This window comes from Carcharhinus amblyrhynchos, chromosome 34, assembly GCF_965287045.1.
Source record: "Carcharhinus amblyrhynchos chromosome 34, sCarAmb.v2.hapA, whole genome shotgun sequence".
Classification (NCBI taxonomy): domain Eukaryota; kingdom Metazoa; phylum Chordata; class Chondrichthyes; order Carcharhiniformes; family Carcharhinidae; genus Carcharhinus; species Carcharhinus amblyrhynchos.
Window position 1 is genome coordinate 17,815,069 of NC_137357.1, and position 19,146 is coordinate 17,834,214.

The 19,146-nt window shown below is 47.2% G+C and overlaps 1 protein-coding gene across 4 annotated transcripts in view; it reads right to left on the reverse strand.

Moving 5' to 3' along the window:
• Positions 1-16,656, reverse strand: part of gfpt1 (glutamine--fructose-6-phosphate transaminase 1) — an 88,777-nt gene extending 72,121 nt beyond the window's left edge. For all 4 annotated transcript variants that reach the window (XM_080216804.1, XM_080216803.1, XM_080216802.1 and 1 more), the window contains exon 1: positions 16,577-16,656. In XM_080216804.1, coding sequence (XP_080072930.1) covers positions 16,577-16,583 — 7 coding nt within the window. In that variant the 5' untranslated portion in view covers positions 16,584-16,656. The remainder of the gene's footprint in view (positions 1-16,576) is intronic.
• Positions 16,657-19,146: the final 2,490 nt, after the last annotated feature.

Sequence of the window (19,146 nt, forward strand, 5' to 3'; positions counted from 1 at the left end):
TTACCCTTGAGTTCTGGGGGACTAACTGGGAGCAATGGGGATAGGGCCTGGGTGGGTTATGGTCAGTGCAGACTCGATGGGCCAAACGGCCTCCTTTCTGCACTGCAGGATTCTAAGATTCATACCTTTGGTCAGGTAATCAAACGTTTGCCTCTTCCACCCTCTCTCAGACCTTCCCATTAGCTTGTTCCTCCTCTGTGCCCATTCTTCGTCTCTCGAATTGCTTAAAACTTGCTTCATCTCAAACACCTCATCTGTTCCGACGAAACAGTTATCACCCCAAAACACAATGCCTTTTCCTGCCAATTGTGCCTGTCTCATTGAGTATTTTCAGCAGCTTGCATTTTTAATCATGAGCAAATGTTTCTGTTTCAGGTAACCTTTCACATCTCATCCATGGCTAACATTGATATGCAACCCCAACATCGCAGCTGAGCCACGTTCGGAAGCCAAAGGATGAGATCTTCGCAGATCCATACTGGTACGAAGATCCCAATGTACAAAGCCATCATCCTTCCAATTCTTTTGTCGAGAAACTTGGACAACATACAGATACCATCTCAAGCCTCAGAGGGACCATTAATGTTGTCCAAAATGGATTCTCCACGTCAGCGGGGAGGGCAGGCGTAGTAACATCGGCATCCTTGAAGGGGCCAAGTGCACCAGCATCAAGTCCATGATTATCTGGAACCAACTCTCTGAATGCTGGAGTCCTGACTGTCAAAGCAAATCTTCCTTGCTCTGCATCCAGACAAAAGGAGGGCAAAGGAAGCACTTCAAAAACACCCTAAAGGCTCACCTCAAGAAACACAACATATACATCAATGCCTGGAAGATCTTTGCTCAGGAGAAACCATGCTGCAGCAACTTCCACAAGCTGCGACACAATTCTTTGCCAACACCCAACGGCAAAAGGCGGCCGAGAAAAGGAGGCTGAGAAAAGAATGCTCGTGACCTAAAAGTCCCAGAGCTAATTCTACTCCCAGAAACAGAGATACTGCTCTAGAGTCCAGCCTGTTAGCTGTGCAAGGACAACACGCAACACATGACCAGTAACACAGAATTTCTCAGGTGGACAATCATACTCGTTAGTGAGTGATTGCCAAAGACGCACAGCAGAACAGGGACCCCAATCACTGTTAATAGTGGGTGAAAACATTATGCAGAGCTTGCTGTGGTGGATGCTGCTCTCTGGAGTTCACTTATTTCCAGTCCCACTCCTGTCTTTTCCAGATTCTCTTGTCTCCTGAAGCTCTGGCTTTATATACTCTGCTGCCACTAACCCTGATAAACTCCAGAATCCTGTTCGCCAAAGCACATGGAACAGCCTGCCTTTTTTAAGCATTTGATTTCACAGCAGGAGTAGACCATTCGGCCCCTCTAGCCTGCTCTGCCATTCAAGAACATGGCCTCAACTCCACTTTCCTGCCCGTTGCCCACTAACCCCCTGAATCTCCCCCCGGCTTGAGGATGGTGCTGGACCAACAATGAAATCTCCTGTTCACTTATAAGCTCAGAGAACTGACTCCAGCAGTTTTCTATCACTGAACAATCAGACTGCCACGTGTAGAAATGAAAATTAAATATAACCATTTCAATGAAGAAAGAAGTTAAATTGGCCACAGAGTGAAATAAAGTGCTCTTTATGGCACGAATTAAGTCAAGGCTTGAGTTACAGATAAGGAGGCCAATTCACAAGCTCCCATCAAGGCTGTTGTAAATAATACCACACAAAACCTAAATGAAATTTGATGGACTGAAGGATAGCAAACGTCTCATCTCCAGAAATCTGCACCCTGTACACAGGATTCCAATATAAAGACTATGGTTACAACTGGCATTGCACAACCAGAATTTTATTGCAATACACCCAATTCCAGAATTGTTCTATCACTGAATGATAGGCGTGTCAGCATTCAACAAACACACCAGCAAAGAGATTTCAACTTAACAGCTAGGTAATAAGCACTGTCCACGTGTGAAGTCACAAACCCAATTTTAAACAAGCCAAACAAGAACTGGCTGTCAAGCTTGGAAGTCACTTGACAAACATCCAGAAGGTACATCTTGCACTTGGCTGCTTAGGTTGGAACACTGAGGTCTTGGTATGGTATTAATTTTAGTCATCATATACCCTTGCACAAAGCACCACTAAATCCTTGGGTTTAACCCCCTACTTTATTTTAAACTGAACTGATCCGAGTGTTTGCTTTACAGATTGTGCTTGCAGCTCTGGGACAGCCCCCACAGCAGCAGTCAGTGACCGAGAATGAAAGGCACAGATATTACTGGCTTTCTGCGGTTAAACATGGTGACACAGTGGTTAGCAATGCCCCAGGGATCCGGGTTCGAGTCTTGGCTTGGGGCACTGTCTGTGTCGAGTTTGCACATTCTCCCCCCCAACCCCCGTGTCTGCGTGGGTTTCCTCCGGGTGCTCCGGTTTCCTCCCACAGTCCAAAGATGTGCGGGTTCGGTGGATTAGCGATGCTAAATTGCCTCTGAGTGTGAGGGGAAAATCGCTAGGGTAAGTGCATGGGGTTATGGGGATGGGGTCTGGGTGGGATTGTGGTCAGTGCAGACCTGATGGGCCAAGTGGCTTCCTTCTGCACTGTAGGAATCTATAGGTGTTTTTGTGTCCGTATTCTCAGGCACACTAAAGACGAGTGGCAACAGGCTATGCCTGTGAGGCATGTGGTTGAGGCTGGAGTTTTCAGAGGAGAGGCATCGCCTGGACATTGCCACTTCTCTCTGCAAATCAACTCTGCAGAGACTGCTAGCTCCCCGCCACGGGATGGGGGCCCAAACTTGGAAAGGAAGACAAGGAGGTCTTGCTCTCAAAGTCTGGAGCTCTCTGATCGAATTGGCAGCACATTCAATCTTCCTATTCCAACCTCACATGATATAAACAGAGACAATCATTTCTACAAAGCATTTTTTAATTCATTTCTGGGATACGGGCATCGCTGGCTGGGCCAGCATTTATTGCCCATCCCTAGTTGCCCTTGGAAGGCAGTTGAGAGACAATCGCATGGCTGTGCTCTCGAGTCACATGTCGGCCAGGCCAGGTAAGGATGGCAGATTTCCTTCCCTAAAGAGGCATGAGTGAACCAGATGGGTTTTTCTGACAATTGACAATGATTTCATAGCAGCAGTAGATTCTTAATTCCAGATTTTTTTTCTTTACTGAATTCAAATTTCATCATCTGCCGTGGCAGGATTCGAACCCGGGTCCCCAAAACGTGAGCTGACGTTCTGGATTAATAATACAAGACCATCAAATCCCCTCAGACATTCAGAAGCCCAATGCTCTTGCTGCACATTCACTTGAGAGGTGCCAATTCCGGATTCTGTTTTCCGAGAAGCTCACTCAAAAATTTCACTTTTTTGCATCTGCCAATGTCTTGGAAAGACGGGTTCAGATGTCATTTTGATGAAATATTTTCAAGAATGATTTTTTTAAGTTGCTGGAAAATCAGGCATTGCAGGGTAGAAAATATCGTCAGCATTTCAGCCCTAAATCCTTCTTCAGTAACAATATGGTGCTCCAGTTTCCTCTCTCAGCCCAAAGATGTGCGGGTTAAGTTGATTGGCCATGCTAAAGTGTCCCAGAAAACACAGGTTCGAGGGATCAGCTGGGTAAATATGTGGGGTTGTGGGAATAGACCCTGGATGGGATTGTTGTTGATACACATGAGATGGGCCGAATGGCCTCCTCCTGTACTGTAGGGATTCCATGATTCTGAGAGAGTGGCACGGTGGCACAGTGATTCGCACTGCTGCCTCACAGCTCCACGGACCCAGGTACAATTCCGGCCTCAGGTCACTGTCTGTGTGGAATTCACACATTCTCCCCACGACTGCATGGGTTTCCTCCCACACTCCAAAGGGTCGGTTCGGTGGATCGGCCTTCTAAATTGCCCCTTAGTGTCCCAAGATGCGTAGGTTAGAGGATAGGGAGAAGGCCTGGCAAAGGTGCTCTGTCAGAGAGTCAGATTAGATGGGCTGAATAGCCTCTTCTGCACTGTGGGGATTCTATGATTCAAGATTGCTTGACGGCAGATGGAATCTCAGGGATGAGATGCTGACTGACGTACTACAAAAACCACTTTCTACTCAGAAGAAATGGATTTACCTTCACTGAAATCCGGGATGGCATGGTGGCAGCAGCGGGTCGCACTGCTGCCTCAAAGTGCCAGTGACCTGGGTTCGATTCCCAGCTGAGGTCACTGTGTGTGTGTGTGTGTGTGTGTGTGTGTGTGTGTGTGTGTGTGTGTGTGTGTGTGTGTGGAGTTTGCACGTTCTCCCCATTTCCTCTGGATGCTCCGGTTTCCTCCCACACTCTGAAAGGCGTGCTGGTTCGGTGCATTGACCCGAACAAGCGCCTGAGTGCGGCGATTAGGGGAGTTTCACAGTAACTTCATTGCAGTGTTAAAGTAAGCCTCACTCATGACTAATAAATTAACTTGGAAGTACAACCCACGCGCTCAAGACTTTTTGCTCCTGTTTTAGCACAGATGGCTGTGGCTCCACCGCTAAGTTTTATCATCAAATTTACACACTAACAATTTGGATTTTTTAGCACCTTGGACACAACTCCTAAAGCACTCCACAGGAGCACTCTGTTATTCTTATCCCAAAGCCAGTCGATGTGGTCTGAAGCGAGTCACCAATATTTCACTTGATGATGAGTTTGTACAACAGAATGCAGAATGACAGATGTCTGTTCCCACACACCAACGCGCACCCCCCCACCCCATGTCTCAGCCTCATCAGTGTACTTAATAAACAATGCTCCACCTTAACAATATAATGAACATACTCTTAACTCTGGCAAACAAATTGGATATCCAGTCACACAAGATAGTTGGTAAACACAAGAGGATTTTAGGGAGCGGGTGGGGAACTGGAAAGCGCACAGTTCACTGTCAATGTTGGAGTGATTTAAGTAGAATCCCGTAGAATCTCTACAATACAGGAGGACTTGATTCGGCCCATGAAGTCTGCACTGACCACAATCCCACCCAGGCCCTATTCCCATAACCCCATACATTTATCCTACTGCCCCCCCTCCGACACTAGGGGTCAATTTAGCATGATCAATCAGCCTAACCCACACATCTGTGGACAATGGGAGGAATCTGGAGCATCCGGAGAAAACCCACACAAACACGGGGGAGAACGTGCAGTGACCCAAGGCCAGAATTGAACCTGGGTCTCTGGTGTTGTGCGACAGCAGTGCTAACCACTGTGCCAGAGGTGCGTATGGGGAAAATCACTGGAAGAGCAGAGAGATCTCAGAAAGCCTCAGTGCTGGAGGAGGTTGCAGACAGGGTGCGGCAAAGCGATGGAGAGAGCAAAGACGAGAGCTTAAAAACAGAGGTGTTGGTGCAGGAGAAGCCACTTGGCCAACGAGTGCAAGGATGATGGATGGCTAGCGCTTGGTCCAAACTCTAAGCCTGCAACATAGCTTTGGATGAGTTCAAATTTACTCAAGGTGGAAGACGGTGGGCTGGCTTCGAGAATGTCAAGAGTGGAGAGGGAACAGGACAACAGAGGAGGATTTCAGCAGAAGATGAGCTGAGGTAGGGGCACAGCTGAGCAACTTCACAGAGGTGGAAGTAGCAGATTCCGAAAGAGAAAATGCTGGAAAATCTCAGCACATCTGGCAGCATCTGTGAGGAGAGGGAAGAGGTGATGCTTCAAGTCCAGATGACCCTTTGTCAAAGTTCAGTAGCAGTAGCTTTGGAAGTAGCAGTCTTCTGGTGTGATGAAAGCATGGTCAGAACTCAACTTGGCATCAGGTATCACTTCAAGGCTGACAACTGTCTGAACCGTTCACAGACTTTGGCCAGGTATCAAGTCAATGGCCGGGGAACAGAGTTGGAGGCACAACAACAGATTCCCCGCGTGCGCCAATTCCCAGGACACTGAATCAAGCTTGTGCCATTCTGGCTCTGCACTGTTAATGAAAAACAAACCATGTCCCTCTATTGCAGTTTACACATCATATTGCTACCAATTTTCCCAGCAATTTATATGATAATATTGCTTTGCAAAGTTAAATTCACGAATATACATTGAGTACCAAGACAAACACTCCTGTCAATGCAGTGTTAATCGGTTGTACTCTCAGTCTCTTCTTGACCTTGCCACAAGGTCCAAGCACGCCACAAACTCTCAGTCTTCAGAACAGATAGTACGTTCTCTGAAATTAGTGCAGGAACAAGCGTTTGCGGAGGTTGCCCTCTGCCTCAACATTTTTAACTTGTTTCGCTGGAGACCGGTTTTATTCAGGTGTCACGGGGTCACAGTGCAGCTTCATTTGTGACAACAGCACAAGTGAAGGCAAAAAACTATTAAATTATCAAGGTTGTGCAGCACAGAAACAAGTCAGTCAGCTCGACCGGTCTGGTTGCCTCCTTAGAGCCTTCCTCTTTCAACCCGCAATTCCTTTTTCTCTCCTTTGCAAGTTCAGCCACTTTCCCCAAAAATGTACCTGCAGCAATGGCCCGAACCACTCCCTTTGGTTGTGACTCACACCACAGTGGCTAAATCCCCATTAGATGTTTTGTAATCCTCTCCTGATGGCTGCACCACCCACACCCCACCCAATACTGTGGTTGACAGGGCTGTCAGCCATGTGTGACCCATTTCCTGCACTTAAGCTGGGTAATTGAGGGACATAAGTGGTTGGTCAAGATAGGCACAGACTTGATGGGCCAAAGGGTCTGTTCCTGTGCTGCATCCTTCTGTGTGCTCTACCTATGCCACCTTGGGCAAGATTTCATCACCCAACTTACCTTCCTCTCCCCTGTCGACATTCCCAAGGACTGTTCGCTCCACAGCACCTGGTCCACTTCCCTATCACCCAAACACTTCATCCCTTCATTACGACAGCTATTCAACAGCTGTAACATCTGCCCTTTCACCCCACTGTCCAAGGTCCCAACCACTCTATCCAGGTGAAAGAGCGATTTACTTGCACTTATTTCAATGTAGTCTCCTGCATTCCCTGCTCACAAGACAGTCTCCTCTCCGCTGAGCAAATGCAGACCACGTGCCCGCTTTGTGGAACACCTCTGCTTTGTATCAAGTGTGACTCCAACCTTCCAGTCTGTTACTTGCCATTGCAATTCACCATCTTGATCTCACGCGTGATCTTCTGCGCTCTATCCATGCCAAAACTGCAGTGAAGCCCAATGCAAGCTGGCGGTATAGAACCTCACCTTGCGCTTCAGCACACTGAAGCTCTCTCAACTCGATATGGAGTTCAACAACTCAGAATGCTTACCTCCATTTTAATTTTCATTTTGTCCCTTTCTTGTCTCTGATATCAGACCGTGCTGACCTTTATTCTGTTACTGAAACCGAGTCTGGTCTGATACCTTATGAAAGCAACACAACTGTAGATGCTGACATTCTGGAATAAAAACTCAGCAGGTTTGGCAGCATCTGTGGAGAAGACACAGTTAAAGTTTGAATCCACATGACTCTTTTATAGATGTGAGCAGGAGTTTTATGGTTGGAAACATTAACTCCGTTTCTCTCTTCACGGATTCTGCCAGACCTGCTGAGATTATCCAGTACTTTGTTTTTTTTCATTTCGAAGACACATACACTCCTTTTTTTGCAGAAACCAGGTGGTTATATTTGGCCTTCCACCAAGAGATACTGGAAATAAAACAAGTCAGAGTGGACAAGTCAGGAGTGTGATGGAATACTCCCCAGTTGCTTGGATGGGTGCAGCTCCAACAACACTCAAGAAGCTTGATATCCATCCAAGACAAAGCAACCTGTCTGATTGGCACCACATCTACAAACATTCAATCCCTCCACCACTGATGCTCAACAGCAGCAGTGTGCACTATCTACAAGATGCAGCAATTCACCAAAGGTCCTGAGACAGCACCTTCCAAACCCACAACCATTTTGATCTCAGACATGGGCGGCAAATACATGGGAACACCACCTCCAAGCCACTCGCCATCCTGACTTGGAAATAAATCGCCGTTCCTTCGCAGTCATTGGGTCAAAATCCTGGAATTCCCTCTCTCACTGCATTGTGGGTCAACCCACAGCACTTGGACTGTAGCGATTCAAGAAGGCAGCTCACCACCACCTTCTCCGGGGCAACTAGGAATGGGCAATGAGTGCGAGCCAGCCAGCAACATCCATGTGCCACAATTAAATTAAAAGAAACTGAAGAGAAAATGACTCTGCAATCAATGAAGAAACGCTGATGATAAACAGAGGGACATTATTAATGAGTTGGAAGGGATTCGTTTTCCACACACATTTCAACAATGGCTTTACGGTTGCCAAGCAGAATTCATAAGAGTACAGAGAAGAAGAAAAGGTGTACTACTGTGTCCAATTCAGTCCAAAGTCTCGAGGGCAATATTGGGACACAGCCAAAATGTTCAGCAGTGCACCAGTCCCAAACTAAACTACTGGGGCTGATTACACCATGTCATGAATTAGCACGTTATGCTTTCACGTCTGGAACCTGGACTTGACTGTGGGCCACATGAACAAGATGAACGTTCCCTCTGTCTGCAGGCTGGCAAGACTGGCCAATCTTGACCCATTTCCTGGTGGACCTGGGCCAACAATCCAAAAGTGCCTTTAATTTGATACTGAAACTGTGATTCGATCCAACAAGGCAGACTGGTGTATGCAAGAGCTGAGGTACGAGGTTGGGGAGAGAGTTGTGAGTTTTGCTCAGCACTCAATGGGGCATTGTTTGAAGCTGACATTGGGGTCTTTGACAGTGATAAGCAACAGGATACCTGATTACCAGTCCTCAGCCTGAGCCGACAAGTCCTTGATGACGACAGAGTGGGACAAAATGAAAAGTGTTTCAGCTCCCAAGACTGCAAAGAACTACAAAACATCATGAATGTAGCCCAACCCATCACCCAAACCAAGCTCCCATCCATTGACTCTGTCCACGCTTCTCACTGCCTCGGCAAAGCAGCCAGCATAATTAAGGACCCCACGCACCCCGGACATTCTCTCTTCCACCTTCTTCTGTCGGGAAAAACATACCAAAGTCTGAGGTCACCCACCAACCGACTCAAGAACAACTTCTTCCCTGCTGCTGTCAGACTTGTGAATGGACTTACCTTGCATTAAGTTGATCTTTCTCTGCACCCTAGCTATGACTGTAACACTACATTCTGAACTCTTGTTCCTTCTCTGTGAACGGTATACTTTGTATACACGTTTCACTGCATTTAACTAATACATGCAACAATAATAAATTAAATCAAATGACAAGACACCAATCAACACAAACCATCAGGCAAAAATTGGAAGGAGGGATGGGAGGGGAGCGAGAGTGAACGAGAATGAAATGGATGAGTTTGGGTTGGGATTCCAACACTTTAACAAGAGCTCCATTCGTCACTCTCTCTTTTTGGAGTGTTTAGTTTTTCAGTTTTGAGAGCACCCTCCCATACACAGGAAATATCTTTCTAATGAGGACAGACTAACGATGGAGCTGTTGGTTAATCACCAGGGAGCGGGATGGACTGCCAAACCTGACATCGTTGCCAGGACCCATTTCCGTTCCACTGTGACTCCTTAACTGCATTCCACCAATCTTGGCTTGGCCCAGAGTGAGGCAAATGGGAACAGCACATGCATTGCTGAACTCCAGGCTGACCCCTCTGACGAGGAAAGAGGTTTGCACCATTCCAGCTTTCTGGAACAAGTCTCAAGCTTGCCAGATGGGCACCCGTTTCAATTCTTGCACCTAAAACCTTCTGTCAAACTGTCAAAATGGCCGGAGCATCAGTCTGGGATGAGAGAACAGTGAAAAAGTTGCTTCCACCGATTGATGAATCAGTGAAATGCAGACACGCAACTCAGAAATTATTTTCCACAGTGAAGGCTTTAAAACAATCATATTTACAGCACAGGAGGGCATGAGGCTCACTGTGCGTTCACACTGGCCAGGAAGTAGCAAACCCAGGCCAGTCCCAGACCACTTGGTCTGGGGCCTTATGAGCTTACAACACGGCAAGTGCATGTTAATGTATTTATGAAATTAATACCTGCGAAGGGCGGGGATGCCTGACGAGGAAAGGCGAGGCTAAAACCTGCTGGAGTTTAGAAGAGCAACAGGCAACTTTATTGAGGCACAAAAGATGGAGAGGCGACTTGACAGGATGATGTGGAGCAGATGTTTTCCTTAGTGGGAGAATTGAGAACGAGGGGTCACTCCAAAAATGAAGGGTCACTCATTAAAAACAGATGAGGAGAATTCTTTTCTGCCAGAGGCAAGAGAGAGTTTGGAACTCTCTTCCCCAGGGATGAAAGCAGGATCAGAGAACATTACAGTATGGGAAGAACCCTTTCGGCCCATCATCAATAAATAATTTTCTGGCAGCATGAACAGATTTTTGATAAGCAAGGGGATGAAAGGTTATCAGGGAGCAGGGCAGGCAGGAATGTGGAGTTGAGGATAGTGTCATATTGGCCATGATCTTATTGAAGACTGGAGTAGACTCGAGGGGCTGAATGACTTATTCCTCCTCCATAAGTATTCAAGAGTTTCTGCCTCAGGTAGAGAGTCCCTATCACCCCGAGTAAAACATTGCCCATTCATCTCCTACCCCTTACCACCAACCAACCCACCGCTTCCCCACCACCCCAACACCGAAAGATGTGTAGCTGAGATGGATTGGCCATGCTGAATGTGTGGGGTACTGGGATAGGGCTGGGGGAGATACTCTGCCAGAGAGTTGGTGCAAACTCAAAAGAACTGAATGGCCTCCTTCTTCACTGTAGGGATCCAAAGAGGGACAGGACTTTCCAACTCTCATGCAACCACTTCCTTCCTAATGCGGTGACAAGAGTCGTGTGCAATGCACCAGCCATGGTGTTTTTACACAGTTCCAGCATAACCTCCCAGCTCGTCACACGGAATTGGCAACTTGAGGATGAGAACACATGCCATTTGAAGGAGATTGGATTTTACTTAGAAAGGGAGGGACTATTATTATACAAGTTAAGAGAAAGGAGAGGGGAATGAGCAAGAGGAACTCCAGCTGAAAAGAATTTTGGTGGGGGTGGGCGGTTACTTGTGAGAGTGGGTGGGGAGGGTGTAAACTAATCTGGCAGGGAGATGGAAACCTTTGCAAGGATTCAGAGCAGTGGGGGAATTAAGAAGCAGAAAAGACAGTGAGGAGAATAAGTAGAGAGGCAGAGGTATCAAGGGCCAAAGTCAGTAAAGGACTGAATAAAAAAAAAGGAGGGGGTAAAGAAATGTTAAAACTACACACCTTAATGTTTTGTACCTGAATGCTCGGAGCATTTGGAACAAAACGGATCAATTAGTTGCACAGATAGATAAAGAAGTTTGATCTAATTGGCATTGTGGAGAAGTGGCTCCAACGTGAGCAAAGATGGGAACTAAACATTGAGGGCTATTCAGTGTTTAGGAAGGACAGTCAGAAAGGAAAAGGTGACGTTGTTGCATTGTTGACTCAAGATGATTCTGATACAACATTGAGGAAAGGTATTCGCACAGATGAAGCGGAACCTGTATGGCTCGAGTTGAAAACGAACAAGGGGAAAATAATTGGTGGGGGTGGTGTACAGGCATCCAAACTGTGGTGGTAACGTTGGGAAAAGCTTTCGACAGGAAATCAGAGATGCACACGTTAAAGGAACATCTGATTGCGGCACGACTTCAATCTGCATATTGACTGGGAGATCAAATTAGTCACAGTAAAAAAAGAGGTATTTCTGGAATGCATGTGGGATGGTTTTCTGGAGTAATATGTTGAGGAACCAACAGGGGAGCAGGCCATCTTGGACTTGGTTTTGTGCAATTCGAAAGGATTAGTTGGCAGTTTAGCCGTGAGAGAACTCTTGGGGATGGGTGACCATAATATGGTTGAATTCTTTGTCAAGTTGGATTGTGATTTGATTTGAATTGAATTATTATTGTCATATGTATTAGTAAACAGTGAAAAGTATTGTTTCTGGTGCAGTGCACAGACAAAGCATACCGTTCACAGAGAAGGAAAGGAGAGAGTGCAGAATGTAGTGTTAGTATCTAGGGTATAAAGAAAGATCAACTCATGTCTGATAGGAGCGGGGAAGGGGGTGTTCTTTAGTCGGTAGCTACATGTCCTCAGACTTCTGTATCCTTTTCCTGAGGTGCGTGGGGCCCTCGATTACCCTGGCTGGTCTTGCACGCGGTAGAGGTGATGGCCGAGTGGTATTATTGCTCGACTATTCATCCAGAAACTCAGCCAATGTTCTGGGGACCCAGGTTCAAATCCTGCCACAGCAGATGGTGGAATTTGAATTCAATAAAAAATATCTGGAATTAAGAATCTACTGATCACCATGAAACCACTGCCGATTGTTGGAAAAACCCATCTGTTTCACCAACGTCCTTTAGAGAGCAAAATATGCCGTTCTTACCCAGTCTGGGCTACATGACTCCAGAGCCACAGCAATGTGGTTGACCCTCAACTGCCCTCGGGGAACAAGGGATGGGCAATAAATGCTGTGATGTCGAGATGCTGGCATTGGACTGGGGTATGCACAGTAACAAGTCTCACAACACCAGGTTAAAGTCCAACAGATTTATTTGGTAGCACAAGCCACAAGCTTTCGAAGCACTGTTCCTTCATCGGGTGAGTGGGAGTTCTGTTCACAAACATGGCATATAAAGACACAAACTCAACTTACAAAATAATGGTTGGAATGCGAGTCCTCACAGATAAAGACTTGCATTCTCCCAGCCAGATCCTGGCTGGACGCAATACACATCTCTTTAACCTGTGCTTAATCCTCTCTCCACTCACATTGTCTGTACCTTTAAGACTTGATTACCTGTAAAGACTCACATTCCAACCATTATTTTGTAAACTGAGTTTGTATCTTTATATGCCCTGTTTGTGAACAGGACTTTCACTCACCTGATGAAGGAGGAGCGCTCCAAAAGCTTGTGGCTTGTGCTACCAAATAAACCTGTTGGACTTTAACAACAAATGCTAACCAGCCAGTGACACTTATGTCCCACAAATGAGTAAAAAAAAAGTCAATGACTAGTGGTGTTCTGCAGGGATCTGTGCTCAGATCCCAACTGTTCAATTATATATTAATCATGTGGAAGGAGGAATGGATGTAATACCTCCATACCTGGATATGATACAAAGTTGGGTGGGAGGGTGAGCTGTGAGGAGGATGCAGAGATGCTTCAGTGTGATTTGGACAGGCTGAGTGTGTGGGCATCTGCATGGCAGATGCAGTATAATATAGATAAATGTGAGATTTGATGAACAGCCAATGAATGGCGGAGCAGGCTCAAAGAGCCGAATGGCCTACTCCTGCTTCTAGTTGCTTTGTAACGAATGTTTTTGTGCTCTGTAACTTTTACAGTGTTGTCTCCACACTTGGGACCATACAGTTGCAGGGAAAATGATTATTGTGGATAAAAAGCAAACACAATTTGCTGAAATGTCAATTTCAATATTTTTAAAAACATTTTCAGTGGAATATCACTCCCCCCCCACAATTGCAAAGATAATGTTTCAAGATTTGATATTCCGAACAGTATAAGATCCAGTTGCACACTCATATGGTGAATGGGCATTCTCTCAAAACTAACAATGCTGCCTCATTGTCCAAGTTCCTTGATGTGGAACCTGTGACGGAGGAGTCGACACACTGACATATTGCAACAAACTACAAGTACACAGTTTCATTCACACCCTGACGCAGAGCCGATGTTACAACAGGGTGAGTAGCCCAGTGGCTATGTTGTGGGCTTGTAACCTGGAGACCATCAAACTATTCAAATCCCACCCTGGCTACTCGAGTAATTTAAACTTAATGAAATAGAACCTGCAATAAAAAGCTCACCTAATTCATAAAATCCCAACAGTGCAAAAGCGCCTTAAGACCCTTCGGACCTGCACCCACTGCTTAACTGAGTGACTTACCCAGACCATCGCCCATAACCGCACACATTTCCCATGGCTCATCCCCCAAACCTACATACCTTGGGACGCAAAGGGGCAATTTAGCACGGCCAATCCACCTACTCATCTTTGGACTGTGGGAGGAAACCAGGGCACCTGGAGGAAATCCGGGGTCCCTGACGCTGTGTGGCAATAATGCTAACCACTGTGCTCGCATGCCACTCCAGAGACTGAGCATAAATGATCTCGGGACCCAGGTTTGAATCCCATCTAGAATTCCAATTGTTGCACATGGTGATAATGAAACTATGGGATTGCTGCAAAAACCAATGTGGTTCTTGATAGAAGGCAATCTGTTGGTGTGGCCTCCAGTTCTAAGGCAATGGGACTGGCTCTGAACTGTCCTCTGAATTTGCCTGGCCAAGCACTCTGCTGTTTTCAAGGTGGTGGTGAAGTTGCTGGGGCAACTTCACCACCACCTGAGCAAGATCAATCTGGGGGAACAATAGATTCTAGTCTGATCATTCTGTGCACTCATGAAGAAATACAAGATCATAGATCACAGATCAGAGAACCCCATAGTGCACAAAGAGGTCCTTCGGCCCATCAAGTCTGCACTGAACACAATCCCACCCAGGCCCTACCCCCATATACCTACATATTATACCCACTGATCCCTCTCACCTCCTCGACCCTGGACACTAAGGGGCAATTTCTCAGCATGACCAATCAACCTAACCCGCATATCTTTGGACTGTGGGAGGAAACCGGAGTACCCAGAGGAAACCCAGCAGACATGAAGAGAATGTGCAAACTCCACACAGACAAGGTTCAGAGTCAGGTTAGCTGCAGCATCTTCAGAAGCATCACGGCCAACCCCATCGTTATAGTGAATATCATGAATATTGTCAAACTTGGCATCAAATTCATTGCCACTGCAAGCAGCACAGCCAGACATTCCAGCCCTACTGTGGCATCACAGCAGGTTTCAAAGTTTCACAACAAGCAACATAACGTGACCTATTAGATTCAAGTTTATTGATTAGTGTCACAAGTAGGCTTACATTAACAATACAATGAAGTTCCTGTGAAAATCCCCTGGTCACCACACTCCAGCACCTGTTCGGGGACACTGCAGGAGAATTTAGCATGGTCAATCAACCCAACCTGCACACTTTTTGGACTGTGGGAGCAAAACGGAGCGCCCAGAGAAAACCCATGCCGACACGGGGAGAACGTGCAGACTACACATAGACAGTGACCCAAGCCGGGAATCGAAGCCAGGTCCCAGGTGCTGTGAGACAGCAGTGTTAGCCACAGCGCAGCCCTTGTACTCTCATGGCCAGACCACTGTGGCATCAAAGATTGTCCTGGTCAGCCCCTCGATGCTATCAAGGTAGGGGTGACAGCTGCTGTCCCATCAAGACCACTACAGTTTCACGGTAGATGCCACAGCCGGTTGTGTTAGCTCACCTGTGCCATCACAGTGGGAGATATGGTGAACCCTAATATGCCAAAGACATGGTGACAGGCGCTGTCAGACCAGCAGATCCTAAGGCAGTATCACAACAGGCATCAAAATGAGTCATGTTCTGGCAAATTCGATGGTAGCTATGTTAGCTCTACTGTGGCATTACGACACCACCGCGGATGCCACAGTGAACCCTAATGTGCCAAAGTCACGATGGGTAGTGCCACACCTAGTTCTAATGTGGTGTCATGGTGAACCCTAATATACCAACGTTGCGGTGAGCCCAAACATACCCACGTCACCATGAACTCTAATATACCCACATCACTGTGAACCTGAATACACCCACATCATATGCCAATGATGGCACAGTGGCTAGCACTGCAGCCTCACAGCAGGCACTCAATTCCAGCCTTGAGTCACTATCCTTCTGTGTGGGTTTCCTCTGGACGCTTCAGTTTCCTCCCACAGTCCAAAGATGTGCAGGTTCCACGTTCTGGCCATACTAAATTAATCTGAGTGTCCGGGAATTAGCTGGGGTCCTGCGTGGGATTGTGGTTGGTACAGGCTCGATGGACCAAAAGGCCTCCTTCTGCACTGTAAGGATTCAATGAGTCTATGATCATGAGGAACCCCAACGTGTCCACGTCGCGGTGAACCCCAACGTGCCCGCATCGAACCCAACGTGCCCGCGTCGTGGTGAACCCCAACGTGCCCGTGTCGCGGTGAACCCCAAAATACCCACATCACGGTGAACTCCAATACACCCACATGGTGGTGAACCCCAAAACACCCACATCACCGTGAACTCCAATACACCCACATCACAGTGAACCCCAATATACCCACATTGAGGTGGGGACAGTGTCAGACCTGTGAGCCATGACTTGGTGGCACAGGTGTGGACGTCGTGGCGAAACCCAGCATCACACCAGCCCCATTACTTCATGTGTGGTGCTGCCACAGAGCACCCATGGGTGGGCTGAGGTTGGCCATCCCAACTCCTCCCCCTCCCCAGTCCCTGGGGCTGAGGGATGGCGAGGGGGCTCCTCTCTCCCTCAGCCTGGGTTCTGCTGGGCTTTGCCTCAGCTTCGGGTCCCCGGCTCTCACCGACCCACCCAGGCTCCGGCCTCAGCGTGCCAGGCCCGGGAGTACTCACCACACATCCTGCCGGCTGCCCTCTCGCGCTCTCTCGCTCTCCCCGGCCTTTCCCCCCCTCAACGCCACCCGCCGCCTCCGACTGGCGGCCCCGCCCTCCCCTCCTTCCCATTGGCCTACCTCCGCGACCCGCCCATCCACTTTCGCGATCCCATTGGCTCGCGCCACCGTCACTCAAGCCAAGGGGCGACCGCTCCTCCAACGTCCCTCCCCATTGGTCCAGCTTCCAGCCCCGCCCACCTATTCCTGCGATTCCATTGGTCCTTGCCGCCGTCAATCAAGCCGACGTGATCACCCGCCTCCCTTTCCTCCCCATTGGCCCAGGATCGCTTGCCCGCCCACTTACTCCCGCGCTTCCATTGGTCCGCTTCGCCGTCACTCACACCGACGTGCTCTCACCCCTCGTCCTCCTGCCCTCCCCATTAGTCCAACGGCTCTCCCCCGCCTCCGTGGCCCGGCGGTCCTATTGGTCCGCGCCGCCGTCACTCAATGCGGGGTGGCCCCGCCCCTCCGTCCTGCCCCTGTGATTGACAACACCGTCGGAGACGTGGCAGCAGGATGTCCCAGTCTGTGTGTATCTGTCTCAATGGCAGGGGAGGGGTGCGACAGCTCAGCCTGTAATGCATGTCCAGCTCTCGGATAAAAAACCAGCATTGTTTAGGAAAGTCAGCCTTCCCTTGGCAGCTCGGATGAATCACAGAATTAAATAAATACTGCACTTTATGTCCTTCTCACTCTGCTGTGCCCAGCTTACCCTGTAATTCTATCTTTCACTCTCGTTCTATGCTTTTAAATTTTACTCACCTTCTTCCTCCTGCTAAAACACTCCATGCTTTGCCTTTTAAATTTTAAAAGCATTAGAAGTTTTAAAATTTAAAATTTTAATTTTTAAAATTTAAAACTTTTAAATTTTAAAAGCATTAGAAGTTTTAAAGTTTAAAATTTTAATTTTTAAAATTTAAAACTTTTAACTCTTTTGCTCTAACACTACATTCCGCACCCTCCTTTTTCCTTCTCTATGTACAGTATGCTTCGTGTAGCACGCAAGAAACAATACTCTGCATGTGACAATGCTGAATCAAATCAAATCTATGAATGCCTTGTCTGACGAGCAGGCAAGAAACAATACTTTTCACTGTATACTAATACAATAATAATCAATAATACTAATAATCAATAATGAGGACAATAATCAATAATAATAATAATCAATAACTAGGACAATAATAATCAATCAAAGCACCTGGAAGGGGGGAATTCTACACTGTAAGGATTCTATTTTCTCATTCATTCCCATTTGCTCACTCAGCAATGCATCCTGATTCGAGACCTCCTGAGGAATTGGCAACATCAGAATTAATGTGGTTAACATTCTGAAGGAGAATGAGACCCTTCAGACAATGGCAAAGGAGCAGGTTTGATTTGGATATTCCTTTTAGGACAGCACGTTGGCACACATATTTGGCTGATCTTCCTCGATGTCCTAGCAATGACTGCAACACAGTATTCTGCACCTTCTTTCCTTTCTCCTGTGTATTCTATGAATGGAATGTTTTGTCTGTATAGTGCGCAAGAAACAATACTTTTCACTATGTACTAATACATGGACAAGTTGGGCTGAAGGGCCTGTTTCCATTTGTAAACCTCAGTGGCTCCATGTGACAAAAACAAATCAAAACAAATCAAAGCAGTTGTGAGCACTGCTGCCTCACAGGACCAGGGACCTGAGTTCAATTCCAGCCTCAGGTCACTTTCTACGTGGAGTTTGCACATTCTCCCCGTGTCTGTGTGGGTTTCCTTCGAGTGCTCTAGTTTCCCCCCACACTCCAAAGATGTGCAGGTTAGGTACAGTAAGAAGTCTCACAACACCAGGTTAAAGTCCAACAAGTTTATTTGATAGTAAACCCACAAGCTTTCAGGGTTTGCCCCTTCATCAGGTGACTCATCAAATAAACTTGTTGGATTTTAACCCGGTGTTGTGAGTCTTCTTACTGTACCTAACCTTGTACTGTTTATCCCAGTCCAACACCAGCATCTCCACGTCACGTTAGGTAGAGCAGAGAATTGGGCTGAGGTTGGGTACTTTCTCGGTGAGTTGGTGCAGGATCGATGGGCCGAATGGTCTCCTTCTGCACCGTAGGGATTCTGTGATGGTATGATAAAGTGGATTACGAATCTCCTTATCACCCTACCAGAAGCAAAATGCATTCAGGCTGATAGCTGATGCCTTCTTCCTCCTGTTAAAACACTCCATGTGACTGAGCCCTTTCGCCAACCTTCAGCTCACCCGCCCCAAATATCTCCTGAGATAGCTCAGTGTGAAAGATGCAGTACCTGCTGCAGTGAGGTGCTTCAGGCGGAGCAATGTGAGAGATAACGGATATAGGAATAGGGTGGGCCTGCCTGCTGTTAGTGTGAGTGGGCGAAACGACCACTACGGACTCAGGGTGAAGTTCAATAACGGCACAGCTTTGTTTTCTTTACGTCGATGGAGAAGCACAGTCAGGACATAGAATCGGACTGTCCCGAAAGTGCTCTGAAGACTCCCCCACACGGGCTACAGTTATACCC